The sequence below is a fragment of the Artemia franciscana genome, chromosome 1 (genome assembly GCF_032884065.1).
Source record: "Artemia franciscana chromosome 1, ASM3288406v1, whole genome shotgun sequence".
NCBI classification, from domain to species: Eukaryota; Metazoa; Arthropoda; class Branchiopoda; order Anostraca; family Artemiidae; genus Artemia; species Artemia franciscana.
The window spans coordinates 41,970,728-41,996,022 of record NC_088863.1 but is presented as its reverse complement, the minus strand read 5'-3'; the positions used below and the strand labels follow the sequence as shown (position 1 = coordinate 41,996,022).

Genomic DNA, 25,295 nt, shown 5'->3' with positions numbered 1-25,295 from the left:
GAGCATAGGATTTATCCACTTAGCCCTCCCCCTTCTAGGATGACGAATTACATACGAATAAAAGATCTTTGTGTGCTTATTAGCTAATGCACAGCTTATCTATTACTGTTGCCAGAGTTTAGGTTTTCATTACTACGAAACAAGTATTTCTATATTGAGCAGTTCTATTACAAATTGATGCCAAGTGGTTAAGATTAAAACTTTGGGTCAGTTTATGAGATAAAAGACGTTAAATCTTCATCAGCCAAATATAGCATTTTAAGGCAACTATGACCGAACTCATAATCTCGTTGACCAATTTGCCCGTATCCCACGACTTAGAAATATATTAAAAATGTAAGTTTTGTTTGTATAATGGTCAAATAAATACCTTTTCCGTATCTAGACTCTCCCTTCCCCATTTCAAATGCTTGTGTACAGACCTGGCTGTTCCTATAGAGAAATGTCGGCCCTTATATTTTAGCCTGAGGGCTTCTTTATTTAAAGAACGTAATTAAAAAAACAAGCTTGCATTTAAATTGAATATAAAATAGGACTTCTTGTCGTGCTTGTACGGGTATGTCGATGACAGAGACTAACGACGAATTTGAGAAATCCTTTGTTTTCTCTCTGTTTCCATGTTTCTAACTAAGCCCCAAATTTCTTTGCTTAAAGTAGTCTCCCCATAGCTTAGAGATAACAACCTAAAAAAACACAAATGTAAGTGAAAAATACAACAAAAAGGACACACATCCAATAAACGATGAGAAAACTATAGCATGATAACACCACAAAAAAAAAACGCGAAAAAAATGAAGGCCCAATAGGCGAAACCAGGCACACACAGACAGGGCGGGAGACTTGGAGGCCAAGACTAACCCAAAATCTCATGGTTTTTACGATTTGTTGTTATAATCCAAAGCTAACAATTTAGCTGTTTGATGTTTCGACAAAATCCCTCCCCTCCCCCCAACCAGAAAAATTACTACGTACATATCTGGGTAGAATAATAAAATAGGCAACTAAATAGAGATTAGTACTGCAAGGGAAGATAGGCAAATCAATTTATCTCAAATGACCAGGTAACTTGAGCAGAAATATGGTTTTAACTGGCACAATCCACTCAAATATTCTGTTTTTCTTCCTTTCTTTTCTATAACGTGTTAGACGAACTGAAGTTTTAAAATCTATTTTAGAGAGGACCATCGGACCTAAGCTTTTGCTCCCCTGAGCCATGTTTCTGCTTTCGATTGGAAAGCTCTTTTCTAGTAGGCAAGCAGAAAGGAACATATTTCGAATCGAAGTTGACCTAAGAAGGGTAAGCTGCTGATCATTACATTTTAAAGAAGGAAAACCAATTTTTTGGCTCTTGTTAGGCAATATTATCAAGCAAGAAGCAGTACTTTCACTTACATGAGTCGGAATGCACGCAGAAGGTAAGGTTCAATAAGCGAGAATCAACGAAAGAAACTCCAAAAACGATGATGAGCACAGGTCACACAAATTAAGGTTGAAGTAACCCCTAATGACAAGCCCACAATAATGAAGAGGGATTTTTAAAAAAAAATCTCATTAGGAATTTGAGGGAAAGAGGGAACAGGCCCACAAGAAGAATGGTATATATTATCAATAATTAGGCTTTAGCCTGGATTTTAGCCTCAATTAGGCCTAGATTCAGCAAGCTGCTGATCATTACATTTTAAAGAAGGAAAACCAATTTTTTGGCTCTTGTTAGGCAATATTATCAAGCAAGAAGCAGTACTTTCACTTACATGAGTCGGAATGCACGCAGAAAGTAAGGTTCAATAAGCGAGAATGAACGAAAGAAACTCCAAAAACGATGATGAGCACAGGTCACACAAATTAAGGTTGAAGTAACCCCTAATGACAAGCCCACAATAATGAAGAGGGATTTTTTAAAAAAAATCTCATTAGGAATTTGAGGGAAAGAGGGAACAGGCCCACAAGAAGAATGGTATACATTATCAATAATTAGGCTTTAGCCTGGATTTTAACCTCAATTAGGCCTAGATTCAAAAATCCCTTCTTAATTTCTAGACAGGTTACGTTTTACAGAATAAATAAGCTATTCCGAAACATGGACAGGAAGGCTACCTTTTAAGCTACCTCAATTCAAGCATCCTGTATTTGTAACCAGGGAGATGCAAAAAAAAAATATTCAGTTTTAGAGCTAAGAAAAGTCTCACAAAGATCAATTATATCTGGGTGGACACTATACACTATTTGTTTCAACTCAACAAACGAAGACCAAAGACTCTAAGCATTGAGCTGAAGCACTGAAAAGTTACCATCTCGTCTGGATATCCCATCGAAATCCGATAGATACTTACTGACAACTGAAGAATGGGTATTTAATGGTAAATAAATCGACTAACCGACTGAATTAATAATTGTACTAAGAACATAAAAGGACGATTTTCGAGTTGAAGTAGTCGCTTACCCAAGGAGGAGATGTTACCCTATCTAGACTCTAAGAAATTTCAAATAGCCTTCGCACGCTATTTACCCACAGTTCACATAGCTCGGTATTCCCACAACACTGGCATTTGGATAACATGAAGATACCAGCAACTGTCAGATTTTTGAAAATAATAAGAACAACGAAATCACAAAAGCAAAAAAAAAGAAAAAGGTGACAAAAAACAACTTAGGAGAAAAGAAATTAAAAACGAAAAAAATGAAATCAACAAGAAAATTAAGGGTAAAAATATTGAGGAAATATTACTGAGAATTTGAAAAGAGAAAAACAAAACACTGATTCAGCTTATCACTTTAGTAGATTGCTGATCAGATCACGCAGTGACCTGATTTTTAAGATAGCTGAACTATTTTCCAGTTTAGCTGACACATAGCTGCCCTCAGTCACTCATTCCTATTCCCAGATTTATCGCATGCCAGATTTAGTAATTGTATACGCTTCGGCGTCAAGTACCTCCGACAAAAACACTTTATATCAAGGCCAATCTCATCCTATTCATGAATATAGGCTTTGAACAGAAGTGACTGGAACTGGAGAAAGAATATTATCTATTGAAGTAACTTGAGTGCAAAAGCGCTCGGTTGAATTGATGTTAGCAGTAAGCATAAGGACCTTAGTACGGATGAACCCAACGATGCTACTGGTCACTGTTTCTTCATCTGTCTTGAGACAGTTCATGGATTGAAAAAACATTTGACTTTTTATACTGTTCTAGATCGTCGTTGCAGTATTCTAGAGTCTCAATATAGTTTCCTGGCGCCGTAGTCCGAGAATTAAACCCCTCGGTCATCTTTTCTACGTTAGCAAATGAGATTGCTCTCCAGACTGATCGCGACTTAGATCTCTATGATAATGGCATTGACTGTTTGTTCATTGATCAACCTTTTGTCCTCCGACCGTTTCTCGATGATCCTTTTTTCCTGTAGATTTGGGTTTAATTTAGCATTTTCGTTTCACGCATTAATAAGGGTAGACGAAAGGAAAGAAACATAGATTATCGAAGCACCACCAGCAATTCCCATTATTACTTTATACACATCCGGAAACGTGACAATTTCGGTGAATGCACCTTGAATACCTTTTGTTTTTTGTTTTTTTCCTTTGAAGTATGGACGAAAAACAAATGGATCCCTTACTCAGAGATGTTTTTCTGTGAGATTAGCAAAATACTTGATAAGACTTTACCGTCTTCGATGCCGTTATACCAACTTTTCGGTGAGGCCATAGGGCTATTTTTGGATCCGATGTATTTGAGAATAAGAGATATGGTTTGGTTTCCGCTACGAAGAGGGAATGGGAAATAAGAAAAGATTCTTAGGGCAAGCTTAACTTCTTGGTTAAGAGGTTAGAGACTTCTGAACATTGTTTTACCTTTTATTTGATTGGAAAATCGGGAAAACATCACTCAAAGACCAGTGAAGGAGTTTTAATTAATAATCGGTGGTTAGACCATGATATTCTTCAGGGAGTAGGGGTTATGTGATTGTAATGACTACAGCTTCTATCTATAGTTGAATAATTATGAAAGATGACGGACACATTTATAGTACCATCAACGTTTGAAAGATCAAATTCTAAGTTTTGATTTCTTTCTTAATAAAATCTAAAGTTAAGAAGGGTCAAGAGCTTCGAGCTTTAATTTGAACACTGAAAGAAGGAATTTGGATTCAAAGTAGGAGAAAACCTAGAGACTTCAAAGAGTAGTCAAGAAGCGTCGTTAATTCTTAAATAAATAAACATTAGGCTGGTAGATCATGGTTTCTTTGTTAACGAGGGACTTGGGACTTTTATTGGTTCCTAATATGCAATTAAGGCAAGGACAAATAACTGTCTACATTTCCTTTGTTTCCGACAGATTGAAGGGTAAGGCAATTTGTCTACATGCTTTTGCGCAGCCATTACTTGCTAAAAATAAATCACAACGACGTAGTTTCGCAAATATTATAGTAAAAAGTAGCTGCAAGAACATGATTCTGAGAGTAAAGGACGGATATGTAATACTAATTAGGAGATAAGATTGTATAAAGTGTTAACCTGTAATCCGTAATCTATTACCCAACAGAATAATATCTTTAATCACAAGAGATGTACATATAATGAAAACCCAGTTCTGAGAACCTAGGACAGTCAAAGTGGCATAAAGTCTAGAAAATCTATCGATATTCTAAAGACAAAAAAGGTCCAGGGAAGCAGCAATTTTCTTCGCACACAGCATAATTTCTGTTAATTTTGAATTTTAATGTCGCTCTTTATTATCATTTGATCTTTTGAAATAAAAACTCGTATACTGAGTCAGGTTGAACCCTCTCGTCAAATGAGTCACTCTTGTATTCATGACGTTATCCTTTACAAGTTTTCCGAAAAGACCTAGTATAATTTCCCCTTTTTTCTTTACTGTCCGTACTTCTAAACTATGGACATATTCAAAATTACTTACATTTGAAATATAACAAATAATCCGATACGTTAAAAGATCAGAATAAGTTAAAACATCAGTTAACACTTTTTATTTGGGTATGGTACTGAACGTGCTGAAAAACAGAGAAATGGAGAAATGAATCGCTATCAGTAGAATAAAAAGGTTTTCAGAGATTCAAAGTTTACAGGAGAAGTAAAAGGCTGGTTTCCCACAGATGATTCAAATTCAAACATGAATAAAACGGAGGTTAATTACTATTCGTCTTAGGCATCTTACTCTATATTTGAATTCAATTCAAAAGGAAGAGAATATTTAATGGGTAAAAACACATCGATAAAGTGAAGCGAAAAAAAGGAGAAAAATACGAGTAATGGGATTAACACGATTAGCCCCCTCTGGGCCTTACGATCGTAGACATTGAAACTCTTAAAATGACACTGATTTCAACATGGTATATCTTCTCCACGTTTCAACTAAGCTCTTAAAGAAATTGATAATATTACTGTCTTATCCTCAAGCCGAACTGGAGGATAACTTGTGGAATAAAATGGCTCTTGCAATATAATTATTTCTATTTTTACTCTTCAGCGCAAATCAATTGCAAAAACCCTGCTGTCTGTATGTGAATTGACTCTCTCTAACTCAGACACAAATTACTCTAGACAGCCAGACTATAAACCTTGGGAATAATGTTAATAATATTGTGCTTAGGATTGTAAATCAACCTTTCCTTAACACACTAAGTGCCCTGGTGGCTAAAGCAGCTCAGGCACTTTATACTCACTTTAAGTTGACATATAATGTGTTCTTAGAACCGAGTCAAACTGAAATATGCCTGGGTCTAGGGGTTTGAGCCTTGCTTGGCGTAAACAAGTCTATCTGAATTTTAGGTGCGCCTGAAGTTCGATTAAAATCGAATTATGAATGTTTGGAATCTGGAAAAACTTGGTATTGACAATAAACTTGGACGATTATGCTTACGACATTTAAGCCCCCCCCCCCCCCGCCTTCTTCACTTAATTTTAACACTGTTATTATATGTTTCTAGAAACAGGATAACATACACACAGAAAATCTTCCCAGCTCGTCGGCTACTCGTGGGTCCCTTTGTGTCCCACCTATCTTATTCTATTGGCCCGGGTCCAAATAAGGCTTGATCAGAACCTCATTTAAAAAGACATGGCGTGCCAACTTTTAAGCTATTTGTTTCATATTAAAGTCACCGAATTTCAATCAGAATGCTAGATAACAATATAAGAAATTAACCAAAACTAGATTAGCATAAAATTCATTGAATAAGTAGAACCACTGTTCTAGAAACTTCCAAATCCAGTGGCAATTCTAGTGCAAAGGTACGAGACTAGGTGGACAAAAAAAATTACCTTGCCAGTCCAAGCATCAGATGTAAATCATTTGCAGTCATGGAATGGGAAGAACTTTCAGCCTGCCTTGATAAAACAAAGTCTTGCTGTATTGCCTGAAATTGATTAATTAACAAAACAGTTGAGTGTTGAAAGACAATTTTCACAAGTTATTGCACTAGTTCTCAAATGCATGAAAACAGGTAAATTATATGGAAAAAAAGAGATTATGAAGAGCAGAAAATCTGAAAGGAGGCACCACTCGGGGACAGGGTTACCAAAATACAGACGGTCTAGTATGCAGACATATATAGATTTCCAGACTCACAGATAATTCATTAATGGAAAGTTTCCATAGCTTGATAACTGTTGATAAGATATACCATTATTAGAAGCTTCCTTGCGAAACTGGGCCAGCGCTACTTCAGTATTACAGAAAGGCAAAATGCATTCACGAGCTAAGTTCTATTTTGTGCACTGTTCATCAACATACTTCAACTCCTCCTCCTTGGAAAGATCAATTTCGATACGAGCACGTTCATTCCTTTGAAGTGCCTATAGTGACAAGCGATAACAATCAGCCGCGACATATCACACACAGTTCTACTACGATTTTACACAAATTTTTATTATAGACCAATTTCATTATTACCTGTTGTTTCCACGAGTTTTAGAAAAATGTATTAATATTAGAATTTATGAGCATTTGGAACGTCATAAACTTCTACATCCAAATCAGTTTGGGTTCAGGAAGGGTAGAAAAACAGAAATGGCGATTTCATTTATTACTACTATAATTAACGATGCTCTTTATAAAAAGCTTAGGGTAGCTGGTATATTTTTGGACTTAATTAAGGCGTTTGACACTGTTGACCATCAAATATTATTTACAAAAAGTGAATTTTATGGATTAAGGGGTGCTACATTGGGTTTGCTTTGCAGTTATCTTCAAAATAGACAGCAGTATGTCAATTTACAAGTATTTTTGTCTATTAAAAATGTTGTTAATTGGGGGGGGGGGGGGGTCCCCAAGGATCCGTACTGGGTTCGACTCTGTTTTTAATTTTTATTAATGATCTGCCTCATGTTGTGAAAGCTCTGCCCAGAATTGACGACTTTGTTGACAACGGTCCGAGTAAGACCCAGGTTACTATGCCCTTATTTGCTGATGATACAACCTTGGTGTGTGTTGCCCCTGCTGAACACCTGCTCATGTCAACGATAAATGCAGCAATGAGCAAGATATGCACATGGCTTAAAGTAAACTACCTTGACCTGAATATAGATAAGTCAAATTTTGTTATTTTCTCTCGTTCTCCGAATTTTTACCCTTGGTTTACGGAAATGATTTCGGAGCGGGCAATTATTAAACGAACAAGGTTTACCAAATACATCGGAATCAATGTTGATGAAATCCTATCATTTAAAAATCATGTTTCGAAAATATTATCACGTCTTAGGTATCATGCGCAAATTAAAACATACTCCCCCCCCCCAAATGTTGTACGATTGTTATACTTTTCCCTGATTCGCCCTTACATTTTGTATTGCTCGTTGATTTGGCTTGGTACTTTCCCTTCGATAGTTCGTCCAATCCATGTGATCCAGAATAATGCTATCCAAGTTTTTTGTGGTGTTGGGAACCAGGAGTCTTTGAGGTCTGTGTATAGAGATTTAAATATAATGCCTGCAGCTGGATTACATGATTTTTAGACGTTGATTTTTATATATAAGTATTACAGTGAGAGCCTTCCTGATTGTTTTACAGAGGTCGAGAGGTCTGATGTTCACCACCACATTACTCGGATACGAGGTGATACTGAGGTTCCTCGATTAGTTTCAAGTAAATCTTCTCTTTCACTTATTTACAGAGCTTCAAAACTTTGGAATAAACTGCGTATAGATATCAAGGAAATAGGTAGCTTTGGCAAGTTTAAGTCTGATTTACGTGTGGAGTTGCTCGGTAGGTATACTTTTGAAACTGATTAACTACAATAAATTTTCCGTAGGTTATTCATTTGTAATATTTATGTATGTTTTTGTTTGTTAATTTTTGTTGTCTTGGGGTCACGCAAGGTAATGTATTGTTATGTTTTTTTATTGTTGTTGATTTCGGTATATGGTCTCATTCTCCATATTCTCTCTTAATTTTCCTTGAATTTAGCACAGCCTCGCAAGCTTCGCTGATGTTGTGTTATTGATTATGAAATGTTTACTTCTAATAAAATTGTTCTACTACTACTACTACTGCTACTACTTGCTCTCTAAAGAGTTTCATAAACAAATCTGAAACTTGAACTCATGTTCTACTTTAGCTTCATTTAACGTAAGCGGTGACCGAATCATCAATAGTCGTAATGTTTTCAGCTTCGATGTAGCTGGACAAAATTATCACAAAACCAATTTGGCGGAACACGCAGCACAAACCCCTGAAGGTGGTACTGAACCCCCTCAATGTAGCCAAATATACTTTTAGACTCCAATGAAGCTTTTGAACAACGACCTTGCACATCCTTTAAATTATAGGATCTCTGATAATCTAATGGATCTATTGGAAGAAATACTGCAAGACACAAACAACTATGCCAAAAGTTACAAGAAGATACGAGAAGTGGAGGATGATGTAAATAAACCTGCTGCTTCACTGGGACAACAGCCTCGGTAAGAACACAAGCAATGATGAGAATTTATGCATAAAAGCCTACCGCGCAGCAGTGCCAGGGGTGGCAAAGCCACCAGTCTTCTAGTAAATGCCATCGGTCTCCTGGTAATTGCCGCCGGACCCTGGCACTTGGCGCACGGCAGGCTTCTATATATGGATTCTCATTGTCGCTTGTCTTCTAAACGCAGACATTTGAGCCTTTTCTTGATGTCATGACGTCTAAATGGACTTTAAAATTTGCCTTTGTAAAATTACGTTTTTTTATTGTACCTCAGCTTGTCTTTTGTCATTATGAAAGAAATATCGCCGAACCTTTGTTTCTTTTAATTGTGCAGGTGGTGGGACAAAAGCTTCTCCTTGTGCCTCGGCTTGTCTTTTACCATTATCAAAGACATATCGCCGATTCTTTGTTTCTTTTAATTGTTCAGGTGGAGGGACAAAAACTTCTTTTCCTACCGAAGATTTATCTACTCCAGGTTTTGATTTTCAAATGTGGGATAGTCATTGATGATCACCTTTGTTTGTTTTAATTTTTCAGGTGGTGGGATAAAAACTTCTTTTATCTCGGCTTGTCTTTTGTTATTATGAAAGACATATGTCATGACGTCATGATGTCATAACGTTCAAATGGACGTTAAATTAGAAGTATTGCCTTCGTAAAATCACATTTTTTTTTACTGTACGTTAAGCTTTTGCCTCAGCTTCTCTTTTGTTATTATGAAAGACATATGGCCAATCCTCTGTTTCTTTCAATTGTTCAAGTGGTGGGACACAACCTTCTTCTTTTGTCTCGGCTTGTCTTTTGTAATTATGAAAGCATATCGCCCAACCTTCGTTTCTTTTAATTGTTCAGGTGCTGGGACAAAAACTTATTTTTTGACCAACGATTTATCTAGTCCAGGTTTTTGATTTTAGAAGGTATAGTAGGCATTGATGACCTTGTCGTCAAAATCCAAAACTCAATCATCATTGATATCATTTTCAATTTGTTTGGTTCGTTTTACCTCGGCTTGTACCGAACCTTTATTTTTTAACAAAGGTATGGTAGGCATTGGTGACCTCATCCATACCAAAATACCAAACCCAATCATCATCGCTACCATTTTCAATTTTGACACGTTCTGGTTCTCGCTGTCCAGGTTGGTTTTCATTGACTCGCTCACATACTCGGAGTCGCATGTCTTCTAACCGCGTGTGTCTTTGCTTTTCATTTTCATTTTTGACTTGCTCACATGCTCGGTGTCGCATGTCTTCTAACCACGAGTGTCTTTGCTCTCTTTATTTTCATTTTTACACGCCACCGCTGTTTTTCTAACTGCATGTGTAATTACTTTTCACTTTCATTTTTGACTCGCTTACATGCTCGGTGTCGCATGGCTTCTAGCCGCGTGTCTTTGCTCTTCATTTTCACTTTTGACACGCTCTAATTGTTGTTTTTGCGTGTCTTTTAACCACCCTTGTCTTTGCTCTTCATTTTCATTTTTGACACGTTTTTGAATTTTGATTACTTCAGACAATTTAGTAATGGCCTTTGCCTTAGCTGTCCGTAAATGTGTTGTCGAAATTGATGGTGCAAATTTTCAGTTTTTTAGTCCTTCCTAAAGGCAGTATATAGCTGGTTACATTCATACCTGTAGGCCTTATTCGCGAATCAAGTTGTTTTTATTAAACAAAAAAACTAGTTTCAAAATTGTCAGGTATTTTACTAGTTTGAATCAAAACATTAAAATTATTGCTCGAACACCATAAATATTTTTGGAGTTTACATTATAACTTTAGCGATTCTGAACTGAACTTAAAAATATTTTCAACTTTTTTTCATTTCTTAAATAATTTCCATTTGTAATTTTGTACGCGTCATAGATATAGAAACGATACATTCATTCTTGTAATGGGGGGGGGATAATATAATTCGTCAAAATTTTGGTTTTCTTTTTTATGGTTTCGAACTATTGTAATCCCTTGTCAATATATATGCAAATATTGTTGCAATACCAGTTTTTTGCTCTTTAAGCAATTTAATATAAACTTCTCAATACATAAAATCTTCAATTTTTCCACATAACTGAGACAACGTCATTGCAATACTGGTGTATATAAAATGACATAACTCAATAAATACTTTTTTTAATCAATTGTTTGCTAAGCTTCAAACTTTTGTTTTCTTTTTTAAGGTAATTGAATTGTTGTAATCTCTTGCTAAAATACATACAAATATTTTTGCAATTCGCTTTTTTTTTGCTATTCAAGCAATTTTAATGTCTTTTCATACTGTATCTTTTCAAAGATATTTGATTATTGAAACAAGTCCTATTTCTAAATAAGCTTTCTATTAAGATTCAAACTTTTGGTTTTCTTTTTTAAGGTTTTTGAATTGTTGTAATCCCTTGTTAAATATATACAAATACTTTTGCAATTAAAACTTTTGTGCACTTTACGCAATTTAGCGTATTTTCATACTGAGGTTATTCAAAGATATAAAGTCCGCTTTCTAGCAACGATTTCTACTAAGCATCAAACTTTTGGTTTTCTTTTTTAATGTTTTTGAATTGTTGTAATCCTTTGTCAAAATTTATAGAAATATTTTCGCAATCACCAGTTTTTTGCTATTTAAGCAATTTAATGCATACTTTTCCATGCATGAAAATCTTCATTTTTTTCACACGAGTGTGACAAGTGTGAATGATGTCATTCACATAAATCTTTCTTATCCAAAATTAAGGCTCTTAACGAATTTTCTCTAACTTCTGACTAGTCAAAATTATTTTTTAAGGCCAGAATATACCAGAATATATATAATATATATATATATATATATATATATATATATATATATATATATATATATATATATATATATATATATATATATATATATATATATATATATATATATATATATAAATTCTTTGCCCAACAGCTAGTAAATTCCAGCCCAACAGCTAGTAAATATATATATATATATATATATATATATATATATATATATATATATATATATATATATATATATATATATATATATATATATATATATATATATATATATATATATATATATATATATATATATATATATATATATATATATATATATATATATATATATATATATATATATATATATATATATATGTATATATATATATAAATTCTTTTATTCACAAGCAAATTTTAATGAGAGAGATTTTTAAATTCAAGGAAAAGAGAACAAGAGTATTTTATTGAAAACATTAAAAAAATTATTATAGGGACATAATCAATTAGAGAAGGAGATAATTTAATCTACCTGATTGACTAGAGATAAGTCAATTTGATAGGAGCACTGAACCCTGAACGAACAAATGGTTATTCTTCTAAACATCTTTTATTTTTGATTTTTTATGCTTCAATAGAGGCCAAATCTTCATTTATTCATGCAATTCATATGCAGATATCGAACACTGTTCAAAATTCGGGAAAATGTTTATGCTACGGATTCACATCCATTGCTTTACCAGCGGCTTAGTTTAGCCTCTCTACCAATCAGCAATCTGTCATACTTAGAATTGTGTAATGTAAGGAAGATAAATGTAGTAGAAAATGCGATAAATCCATATCTGTAAAAAAAAAGCTTAAAAAAAACTCACATTCTGAAGTTCTTCAGTAAGAGTGTACTCCATCATTTGGCAAATGGTTATGTACTTCCTTAATTTATTTGACAAATCTTCACTTAGAAAAGTAAAGATGGCACTGATCATGTTGTCATAACTGCTCAGCTTCTCTTCTTTTATTTTTAAAGGCACAAGGACATCACTCTAAAGGATGAAATAAAATCAAGAAAACAGTTAAAAGTTAAAAAATGAAATAGAGCAAGAAAAATAAAATACAACCAAAAATCAGGCTTTATTCGGGCTCCTCGTACTCCATATATCTTTTAGAAGATGTGTATCCATACATTTATCTTCTAAAATATGCTCTATAGCCAAACGATAGTATTTACAATCATTTGATCGGCAAAAAAAAGATTTTGCTTTTCCACATCGCAAAAAAAACGGAACAAGTGCAAAATAAACAATAAACATCGTCACTGTCACGCCTGAAAATAGCATATGACATTTACAAACCCTTGGAATAGTTGCCAAATACTGTTTATAAAGCAAAGTTGGAACAGCATATACTGTTTTCAAGGTTTGGAACAGCATAGGCAATTTAAGTGCAATCAATATATTCAAGCCTGCCACGTGCCAACAAAAACTGTTTGTTAAGTGGTGCTCAAAGGGAGGATCAGCATGGGCAATTTAAGTGCAAACAAACTTTGGTCCTCCTTTTCCTATATTACTCTGCTGTTTTTAATTACAAGCAGTTTTTGACAAACATCACAGAAGAGTGAAAACATCAGCTACAGCCTTTGGGCGTGTCAGTGACGATACTTTGGAGTGTATTTTCAAAGTCCGTCGTCAACATCTGTAAAGTTCCATTCGGTCCCACATAACTCAGGAGGTTATTCATTTTTCAATGGTCTTAACTGCAAAGCTAAAATCACCCAGGCTTCTGGTCTTACTTATTTGATTTTTTTTTTCTTCCTTTCTACCTCCCTTTCTTACCAGCTTTGTGTTGATGTTGTATTTTTTCACAGTGTTTCTCCTCTCTTTCATTTTTTTGGTGCTCCGGAAGAGGCCTGAACATCGATTTGGAACATCTAAAATTTCTTTTGTCAATTATTGATCTCAGCCTTTTTTCGCAATTTGATAATCTTGTATGTTTTTTAGCTTGTTTCTACCGATTTTTTTTTCCGTCGGCCACAATTAAGGTGTATGATCCTGAGTACATTAGTAACCAGGGACGTCAAAAGTACAATCCACGTCCACAAGGGCCTGATAAACTTCATTTAATGTAATCTATATATTATATCACTGTAAAAATATTGTTGCAATATTTAATAATTGAAATTTGTTTATTTGGATTTTTATGACCACATTTTGCTTGGGAGAATCAGAAATTAAATTAGCGGGAATCTAGAAGAAACTCCAACCTAAAAAGAGCCATTAAAGTCGAAGTCTCTTAAAAAAAATATAAAGATGAAACTTATATATTTTTCGAATTATTTTATTCTTATTATAATTTGCAATATTTTTGTTTCTTATCAGGATTTTTCGAATTCTTAGTTCGTTAATTCTGTATAATCATGTTTTTTAGTTTCCATCTCATTATAACTTCTAAAAAGTAACCTCTAAAAGTAAGATTCTTACATAAGTCAACGTTTTAAGTTCGATTTATTTAAGTTTTAAGGACAGAAAATTGGGCCTGAAACTTAAAAATTTACAAAAACCGACAAAGTGGAAGTCTGTTAAAAGATAAATATTAAGACACGGCTTTTTGAATGTTTTTTTTTTTCGTTTTTTTTAAGGCCCAGGGTGTTGTTTTACAGCTGAGCCAAGCAAACCAAGATTATAATAGTGGAAACTACAGTAATGACAGCAGTCAAGAATGGTTCTGAAGCGCGAGCACCCCAAAAACGAAGGAGGCTTTGCAAGATGTTTTCTAGAGAAATTGCCTTCGGATTGATTTGGGTACGGGTCTGACTGACAGTATTCCATACAGTAAGCTACACGAAAAATTCGGTTTAATCCCACTTTCTAGGGCTAAAATGAGGGAAAAGATGAGAGGGCTAGGACACGTCATGCATATGAAAAATGACAATTCCCAAAGATCGTCATTGTCGGCCCACCGTCTAGGGCGAAGCGAAAATCGGGTCGTCCCCGAATGACTCTTGGAGGATTTTTTAGAGAAATATACAAGAGAAATGGGAACTCCTTGGGAGGGTGTAAATAAAAAGTCTCTAAATAGATTGGGATGAAGAAATAGCGTGCGTATCTGTGTTGGCTTTATGCAATTTGATGCAGCAGTTAGTTGTTAGTACTAGTAGACGCAATATCTTTTTTACTCTTTCATTGTATTCACTTTTTTTAAGTATCTTATACATTGTTTTAATTTATTCAAAATTCTAGTGACAGGGAATTTCATCAAGGATCCTAAAAAAAAAAAAATTAGTAAAACCTGTCAAAGTAGAAGCCTAGTCAAAACAAACCCCAAGGCGATACTTAAGTATCTTTTGTATTTTCATTTCTTTTTATCATCTTCTATGCTGTTACTATCATTTTTTGTCATGAGTAGCCTACATCTCGTATTTTTATTATTCTTTTATCTATTTCTTATTTCTTACTTGCTTGCTTTTGCGATCTTATTTTGGTTAGGGTCAAGTAGCATTGTTGTTTAAGTCTAACAGCAAAATATTCAAAAACCAAAGTCTTCAGGGTGAGAGGGTGAAACTAGTTCCTAAAAAAGGTATAATGGTACCCAAATTATGAAATTTTAACCACACATCTTTTAGGCAACCTTCGAAAGATTCCCCTTGAACCCCTAACAACATATGTGCAAACGAGAACTTTCACACTAAATTGTTGCGAAATTCAACTTACCGGTAACAAAGATTTTCCTTCGGAAAGAATAATGACCGGGATGTTGGCATTGTATTCTATTTGGTGGTAGTGAAAATCATATGCCAATTTTTGCCACAAAATCAAGTTTTCCAATGCATTTACGTTTTTCACACCTGTAAAAAAGCACACAGGAAAAGAATATGCTATAAATGCGACAGGAATCACTGATTCAATGCTTGTATTATTCTTTTTTCTTCTCCTTTATTTTGAATTTTCTTTTAGTTCTTTGTTATTTTTCTTTCCTTTGTGACTTGTTTAGCTTTTTGACATTCTGCGTTATTTTTGTTTTATTTCCTTTGTATGTTTTTTTTTCACTTGCGTCAAGAACGGCCAATAATTAAACGAAATAATTATACATTGACTTTTTTTATTCCCCTGGCCTAAAATCTTGTTTCCTATATATTTTCCGATTTATTTGTAAAAATTAGCTAGGATTCTAAGAAATCATATCAGTCTTAACATTGATTTTACTATTAAATGAAAACCCATTCATTCGTAAACACCATGATTTTTTTTAGCCTTACCCATGATAAAAGTAAAGTTCTCAGTCTCACTACCTCTCTCATTTAAGTTTTTTATGTTTACCTGTCTTGTATTTAACCTATCTCTGCACAAGAAAAAAAAATAAAAAAAAGAAGAGAGGTAAATAACGACTAAGACCACTCTACCTTTCCATCATACTAAAAAAAAAGATTAAGTAATTAAGGATCAATCTAAGATACTTAAATTTTGTTGACCTTAAACGAATATGTCGGCTCTATATCCAAGGGCAGCCCTCAGCAAGGCACATAAAATAAGACTTAAAACAAAATACGTGATCATTAAAACTAGAATTAAAACAATCCCAAAATCATTGCTTAAAAGGAGGTTCAACCGAAACTGAAGAGAAAAGACCGAAAACGAGACAATTCACTATGATAAATACAAGTAGATTGCATCCTCTGGAGACCATGGTGGCCACAGCCACTATTCCTTCCTTCCTTATTGGTTTAATATCATGAAGAAGGTTTAACAGCGATTCATCAACGCACTCTTGACGATCAATAAACTTTTACGTAGCTGATTTCTCTAGCTTTAAGTGTTGGTTGCGCAATGGTATAGCCATAAGGCACTCTTGAAGATCAATGAACTTTTACCTAACTGATTTCCCTGGTCTTGGGATACGGGTGTCATGCATCATTGCGCTGTATGGATAAAGAGTGGTTTCATATATCATTGCAGAGGAGTCAATAAACTATGGTGAGAAGCTAATTACTTCTGATTTAGGATTTGAGGTGAAGCTAATTACTTCTGATTGGGTGAGATCTTTTTAAAGTTGCTTCTCTACACCTTTCAAACACAGTGAGTATCTCCTAGCAGTGTCCTATGGATTTAATGCGAAGCTAATTACTTTTGATTGGTGGTTTGTCATAATTGCTCATTGAATTTGGTGAGAAGTTAATTAATTCTGATTGGGTGTAACCTTTTTCACAGTTGCTTCTCTACACCTTTCAAAGAGTGAGTACCCCCTCGCAGTGTCTTATGGGTTTGCTTGCTTCTCTGCACCTTCCAAAAAGAGTGATTTCCCCCTCGCAGCGTCATAAGGATTTGCTTGCTGCTAAACACCTTACAAAGAGATTGAGTATCCCCTCGCAGTGTTGTATGAACTTGCTTGCTGCCTAATTACTTTCGATTAAAATATTGATTTCGCTTCGATTAAAATTGATTAGGCTTGTCATAATTGCTTATTGGATTTCCTAAGGCATTCTTGAGAAACAATGAACCTTGAACCAACCTGGACAAGGCAGTTCTACCTTTCTTAATGATATTGCGAAAGAGCTTCCGTAACTATCAAAGATGATTACCAAGCATTTTTCGATAATTTCAGCAATATTTGACTGAACGAGGATTTGAATTCGAGATTCCTAAGGATGAGTGATAGTCAGCTGAACTAACAAGTCAATGTTGATAAATTGTTCTTAGAAATATATTGACAAAACCGTCATATATCACCTCATGAATCAACAATTAAATGATATGAGTAGTTTCCTATTAATACATCCGAAGACACCCATTGAATTTATGATTTACTTGTCTGGTGTAGGAATGAAGCGTTTTGAAATAATGGATTGTAGAAATAATGGATTGATTTATCAGGTAACATCTTCGTCCCGCCACTGCTCGAAATGAAGAACATATCAAATGAATGAAACTCGAAATGAAGAATATGAACTCTTGAAATGCCGTTATTCCTCTTACAAACGGAGAATTGCAAGTTGTGATACAAATTCTAAAGCGAGTCTGTAGTTTTAATACTAAAAAGATCGCTTTACTTCGAACTTGTCTACAAAATAGTCATGGAATGTCCATTTCAGATCTAAAAGGACAGTCAATCATTGAACTGAGCTCATTGTGCAGAAGTGATACCAAATTAAAAAAAAAATTGAATTAACAATCTAGAAATGCTTTATTCTTATGCTGTTAAAAGTGCCCTTAAATCGTTTACTTTTACCATACCAAAACTCCTCTATTTTTAGCGTTTTCAGTAAAGAACTAGTTTTCTGTAATACTAGAAACATAGGGACATATTACCAGTTGATTTATTTGCACTAGTTTTCTTGATAATATATGTTAGATAGGCTGTGAAGTAATAATTTTGTTTCGTTGTAAGTTTCAAGTTCTCTCTTTAATTCCCTCGGAAAAATTTAGTTTTTTAAAAATTATACTACTACTATAGATTTACCCCGCTAGAGATAAGAGAAAGGTATATTAGTCATTTGAAGTACAAAGCCCCTCATACCTGAAGACAACTGTCATCTATCAACCAACTTTTAATTAAAAGTGTTTTTGATCAAATCTAAGGCAAACTAATTTGAAAAAAGTCTCTAACCCTTAACCAAGATGACGAGCAAACTATTTTTACTTGCACATCCTTCCATAGCGGACGTGAAACCAAATTTTTCATGCTATGAAATACATCAGAAGCAAATAATTGTTATTCCAACTAGCATAAGATGCCAACCCGGCATCGCAATAATGGCCACAGTATAACAGCCAATTGTAACCTACATGTCTTAAAATTTGAATCCCGCTTTGTTTCAATGTTTTCGCAACACTAAAGTTGTCAGTCCCTCAACTTTTTTCGGATGATAAATCGCTTGAAATGATTTTTGTACGAAAAACTAATATCATATGCTTTAATCAGCTTATAAAGGACTATTCATCGGGGTTAAAAAAAAATCTATCTGTCTTGGTTTAAAAGCTGATTCTCTTGCCGCGGGCCACAGTTTTAACATCACTTCTAACAAAGGAGCAACGAAAAAGCTCCAATTTCTTCAGTGACGGAGCCAGGTAGCCGCCACACAACTTAAGCCCTTTCTGATTTCAGTCGAACTTCGAATTGAAACTGCTGCTTGCCCGCTGGAACAGAGCTTTCCAGTCGAAAGTAGAAACATGGCTCGATAGAAAAAAAAGGTTTGGTTGTATAACTTTAGATACTGATCTCCTACATAGGCTAAGAAACTCCACTTCAACTTCAAATCACAAGCGACAACCATCCTTGTTCTTTACCCCAAGCAAGGATTCAATGCGGCTTTCCGAAATGCAATGTTACGTCCATCAATCTGGCCAGGCGTCCAACCGCGGAGGTTAGAACCTTAACACTTTCTAGCAATAAGCTGAAATCGGCAGACTAGAATAATAACAATAATAAAAAAAGAAGTAAAGAGCCTAACCAAATAATTAAAAGAACCTAACAATTAGATGAGTCTATTTTATTTATTTATTTTTATTTACCCTGGGCCGACGGTTAAAGACCAATGCCTGTGAGAAGAGCACAAAATGTAGATTTAAATAGTCTATGTAGTGCAGAATAATCCTGACTATTTTATAAATATACGTAATGTATTAAAAAGAAACTAATTCGAGTTCGTTTTGAATTTTTAAGATTCTATTTGGTAGCGTTGCACTGTCCCTGGCAATAACATTTTTTAATTTCTATTACCCCTTTGAGCATGCCAAAAAGTCCCTTCTGATCAGTTTCCTTGTTTTAGTGCGGGCGAAAAGCACCAAAATACTTCTGTGTTTGAGGAAAGCACCAAAATTGGCCGAGATGTACTTTCGAGTATGCTCTTTAATATGGCTCGATTACGCAAGCGAAATTCTTCCTCGGAACGCGGTTAGGTGGCTTGAAATCCAAGATGGCGGACGAAAATACGAGTTTGTCAAAATGAGAAGACATGGCCGTTCAAATAGGCTAGTATGGGGTAATCGATTGCACAGGTTCCGCATATGAGCTTAAAAATAACCTAAGTTGTACCGTGGCGCCGCTATGTGCCTCAAATTCAAGATGGCGGTCGAAAATATGAGTTTGTCAAAACGAAAAGATAAGACCCCTCAAATAGGCCAGTATGGGGTAATCGATGGCAGAAGTTCCGAATATAAACGTAAAACTAACCTAAGTTGTACCGTAGTGTTGCTAGGCGCTTCAGATTCAAGATGGCGTTCGAAAAATACGGGTCTAAAATCAAAGATGGCGGAAGAAAATGCAATTAATGCAGCAGTTTTAAATATCGTTCTGTCATTCTGACATACGCCTAATAGTAATACGGTCTGTACAGTACAAATTTCCTAAGTATGAGATCAAGACGTGTCCAATTTATGGTCTTTGTAACAATTGCTAAACCAAAATCAGTTAAATACTTGTTAACTCTTCATCTCTTTATTTATTGTAAATGAATCAACGTAAGCTAAACGGACGGATTAAAGCATTTAAGAATTATAGTTTTATCAGGAACACAAAGAGATCAATCGACTCTTCAGGTAAAAAGAATAATCACATGTTCAACAATGAAAGGACTTTGATTTGAACCAGCATAGTGGGCTACAGTTAAGGTCAAATTTCCTGCAGCGGCACCTTCTTTCACACCCTTTTTTGCAACCACAACGCACTGTCTCGCGACAGACTTTTGACGCTGGCGGAAGGGAACCTAACCAATTGGGAAGCCACTTTCCATCGGTGCCTATGACCTAGCCAAAGTAAGAAAAACTGGGAAGAGTGGGTGTCGATTCCAGGCTGCGACTCCACACATGACCTGACTGTGGTGCAGCTCTAAGGATATGCTGTAAAAGCGAAGCACTAGCTGGAGGAAGTCTCCGCATGTTCTAGGTCTTTTGTCAGAGAAATGTTTCTTTCCTAAATTCATTCAAGTCGTCGCAGTCTTGTTTTACGTCGTATGTCTTCATGACAAAGCGTTCAAGGTCGTGCACTTGCAGTTCTGTCAATTGGGAAGGCTGGTTAGTCAGTTGAAGGAAATTCTCCGTCAGTCCTGGCATATTTTGCCATGTCGGAAAGAACTGCCTCTATGTGTGGTGGATAAAAGAAGAAACGGTATCACATCCTGTAAACGCGTGGAAGAACGAAGGTGCCTGTGATTTCGTCGGCCCGAGGGATCGAACTATTTCGTGAATGGGAACGTACTTTAGGTGTGTACCGACACCAAACGCAATAAATAATTCGAATACTCCAATGAGATCAAAGCATGAGGTCGCAATCAAAATCACGCCTGTGTCCGCCGTTCGTATGAGAATCGAAGCATGTCCTTGTAAGACTGCGTCACAAGCGTGAAGGAAAAGGCGGGTGTCAGCCTCTTCCTGTGAACATAACTGGATGACGTTCTGCTCTTCGAATGCCTGGTTATCTATGCACGTGTTTCCAGTAGTGCAATATACTCGTTTTGACGTCGGAGACCTTTTCACGACAGCATGGGACAGCAAGTTAAACAAGTCTGGTTTGTTTGTATCTACTTGCAGGAATTCTTTCCACTTCAATGAGAATTTGTGTGTTCGCAACAACTTTTAGTCGTGAACCCTTGCCTCTCTGACTTCTGACAGACGACTTTAGACTATCCAGTCTGTAAACATCGAATACGAGGTCAAGTCTCTCGACATGTCTGAGCTGATACTCTATCATGGGAAAAAACACGTTTTCTGCATACTCTCTGAAGGTCTTCGAATTCCCTGGGTTCAACATTTGCACCAGAGCAGCTCCATCTATCAGTTTCACTGTAACATTTGGAACGTTCACCTCAGCAGCTGGGTTTAAGCTGATACAAGCAAACCATGATCTTTTTCCACCACCAATTCCCTTTTGAAACTGACCACTAGATGACAGGTTGAACGAAAGCAGTCGACATGTAGGCAAATTTAAGCCGTTTGCTATGTGTCATGTTTGGACGAACGAGCGTAGTTTTCTTATTGTGAATATCGGGTTTTTCGTGCAAACTGGTTGTATTTTTTAGTTAGTTTAGTATCAAAATGCTTCTTATCATTATTCAGAGCAATAGACGGAATTCCAGATATGGCAATAGACGGAATTCCAGATATATTACTTTAGTCCACTCTTACTTTCATATACCAGTGCCATCGATTACCCCAGACTAGCCTATTTGAGCGGTCATGTCTTCTCATTTTAACAAACTCGTATTTTCGTCCGCCATTTTGAATTTGAGGCACTTAGCGGCACTACGGTACAACTTAGGTTATTTTTGCGTTCATATTCGGAACCTATGCCATCGATTAACCCATACTAGCCTGTTTGAACGGCCATGTCTTCTCATTTTGACAAACTCGTATTTTTGTCCGCCATCTTGGATTTCAAGCCACCTAGCGGCGTTCCAAGGAAAAATTTCGCTTGCGTAATCGAGCCATATTAAAGAGCATACTCGAAAGTACATCTCAGCCAATTTTGGTGCTTTCCTCAAATACGGAAGTATTCTGGTGTTTTTCGACGCTTTTCGCCCGCACTATTTCTTTAGTTTTGATCTATGACGAGGCTAGAATAAAACAGCATTGTGACTCAAAGTAAACATAATTTTTTTTTTTAAATGACAATTTGTTATACTAAATGACAATACCTATACTAAACTGCAGCCGGAGAAGCTGTCTTATCCCATCTAGAATGAAGAATTAATTGTTGAATTTCAATCATTACACTTCCTTGCGAAGCGTGGGATTGAACCCATTGATGTCGGCTTATGACTTATTCAGTCATCAGACAAATGTCTCTGATTTTCCTTGCCACTGTCCTTTCGTCCATAGCTGAAGCACTTAGCTTCTGGATCATATTGAAAATATCTCTTGTCATCATCAGTTATTACGGAAATGTTCCTTTGGAAATGGCTAGAACTTGAATCCATTGGCTTTTAAAGGGGCATGTTTGGCAATGATTTGTATGTAGTTGCATCGAATGAATCAAGTAACAACTGGGAATTGGTTCAAATTCAACATTGTAAAGGCTTGAATAACAAGTACAGAACTCTTCCTGGCTTTAAAAACACAATTTGAGATTCCTTTTCTGAAAAATCTAATATAACAACAGAAAGGCAATACCATTTTATTTCCCTTTCGACGCTCTTTCTAAATATAATATTAGCTGCAGCAAAAACTAAACCTCTCCCCCCCCCCCATAGACCAACTGTAGATGATAAACAAGCAAAATAAATAATTCAAAGCAATAGAATCAGCAAATTTTTACACATTTAAGCGTTAGGGAGGAAGTAATATATACAAAACATTTACTATAAAATAGTCTAAAGACAAACTATAAAATGAAAATAAGACTAGTGCATGTCTGATGCTTAGATAAAGTATTTTCTTGAACAACCAGACTTACCATTTGCATCCAAGGTACCCGTGCTCAATGCAGTTTCGTCAAGAATTAAATGAGTGTTTTCACTTAACTGCAGTACACCACTGACTAAGCGATTCATCGTGTAGTCCTTCCTGGAATTACCAGAAACAAATATCAGAAATTGGAAGTTCCCTTTAGAGCCGAACAACTGTCCCTTTCAGGCCTCTGTTTACCCCCCCCCCCCCCAAGCTGGAATTTAGTTTCTTCGAAAATCTTGTCGAAACTATGATAAACCTGTATAATTGCATCAAAGAAACAGAAACAAGCATCAACAGAAACAGATCAGTTTTTAGTACATATTTACCTTTGTAGTACTATAAAGTACCTTTATAGTGCTTTTATAGTACCAAATAGAATCTTTACGGTAAAAAATAGTTTATTTTTAGTTTTTACTGCCATTTTCACTTGATTTTCGAAAAATGGCTCCAACTTTGCCTTTCCCCCAGGATTTTACGGAGTAGCTAGTCCAGTGCGTACACTAGAAAAACGAAATGAGCCTTATATAACACGCCTGGGCAGTAATAGCACTTTGCTAAGTGTTTTTCGATAGTTTTTTCATGTTATAATTGTTGAGTTTGACTTGTTTCTTAGAAGTGTGTTTTTTTTTGTTCTTTTCTTTTGTTTTTTCTCGTATTACTCCGTCAGTTTTGTATTTTTTGCAATATGACGGAAAAAAAACATATACATACATACATAAATACATAGAAAGAACTATCGTTACCATAATAATAAAAAAAGCTTTTATAGCCCCTCCCCACTGCACCCATATCGCACGCTTCATTACATATTCATAAACATTAATTTTCTTCAAAAAAAAGAAGTCACAAGTTAATCTATATTCACTATATTCACTTGAAACACCTCCCATGAAGAAACAGAAAATATAGCATGAAAAAGATTTCTTGAGGCCATGGGTACCACTTTCCCAATAAAAAAGTCCACTGACCTCCACCATAAAAATTTTATGTACGCTGAAGTCGCTAGCTTTGTTGGAAAAAGTCTAGAATAACCAATCGTTTTTGCAGACTGTATGCACTTTGTGGGGTGAATATATATATATATATATATATATATATATATATATATATATATATATATATATATATATATATATATATACATATATATATATATACATATATATATATATATATATATATATATATATATATATAAACATATATATATATATATATATACATATATATATATATTATATATATATATATATATATATATATATATATATATATATATATATATATATATATATATATATATATATATATATGTAGAGAGAGAGAGAGAAAAAAAAAATAGCTAAAAAGGTGTAGCTTTTAAGTGAGAAAGAGGATTTGAGAGCGTTTCTTCTGAGCTCATATAGGAGTACACGTAAAGCTGTAATTATGGCTATAACATCCCAATTTCCTGGAGGTTTCTTCCAACCAATTCCAGACTCTGTTCTGATCTGCTTACCTGGGTATGAATGGTAAACCATTTAGATTTTGAAGAGTCAGAGGAAGATGGTAACACTTTGTTGTTAAGTGCTGTAAGAGGTTCACAAGACCAGGTACGAAGCCTGAACAGCTGGTTGGCACGTTTGTGAGATTGATGGACAGCTTACCAAGGGCCATTAGCTCGCGTCGCATATACCTTGAATAGTAAAGTCGAAAATGAACAACAAACACAGTACTTTACTTGATTCAAATTGGGAGAAGTTTTTATATAACACAAGTTATTATAAAATTCTCTATAGACAAATGGTCTATTTGTTTAAGATTTTAAAACAAAAGATAAGATCAACTTAGACAAATAAAATGTACTTCCATGTAGGCTAGGCGTGTCTCCTCTTGTTTTACAAATAATACCCACTTTGCTATCCAATAATACCTGTAAAAAAGGGGGCTAAGGTTGGCCCCAATATTCTCAAGAAATAAATCTCTAAGTTTGTTTTTTTTTCTGTTTTTGACGCCTTCTATTGTAAAATGCACTGATCGTTATTAGGTTTTTTCTTTTATCTTTTTTTTTTTACTTTGCTAATACTTTGCAAGGATCTTCAAGGAAGCTAGTCAATTTTTGACTTTGTATTGTATTTTTTTTAGACCCAACTAGAGCTTTTGATGTACGAAATTGCGGTATCTAGACAAACATATGTAATGAACCAAACACCACCAACCACAAACTTTTTACAATCCATTACGCAACAAAAGTGCTTTTGAATAG

General features: G+C 35.1%; 1 protein-coding gene across 1 annotated transcript in view; it reads right to left on the bottom strand.

Annotated features, from left to right (window-relative positions):
- Positions 1 to 452: 452 nt before the first annotated feature.
- LOC136029874 (mini-chromosome maintenance complex-binding protein-like) overlaps positions 453 to 25,295 on the bottom strand; it is an 85,751-nt gene continuing 60,908 nt past the window's right edge. Inside the window, exons 7-12 of the mRNA XM_065708346.1 lie at positions 24,549 to 24,725; positions 23,055 to 23,164; positions 15,383 to 15,516; positions 12,551 to 12,718; positions 6,281 to 6,375; positions 453 to 683 (exon numbers count right to left, since the gene is read on the bottom strand). Of these exons, the coding sequence (XP_065564418.1) occupies positions 575 to 683; positions 6,281 to 6,375; positions 12,551 to 12,718; positions 15,383 to 15,516; positions 23,055 to 23,164; positions 24,549 to 24,725 (793 nt within the window). The 3' untranslated portion in view covers positions 453 to 574. The remainder of the gene's footprint in view (positions 684 to 6,280; positions 6,376 to 12,550; positions 12,719 to 15,382; positions 15,517 to 23,054; positions 23,165 to 24,548; positions 24,726 to 25,295) is intronic.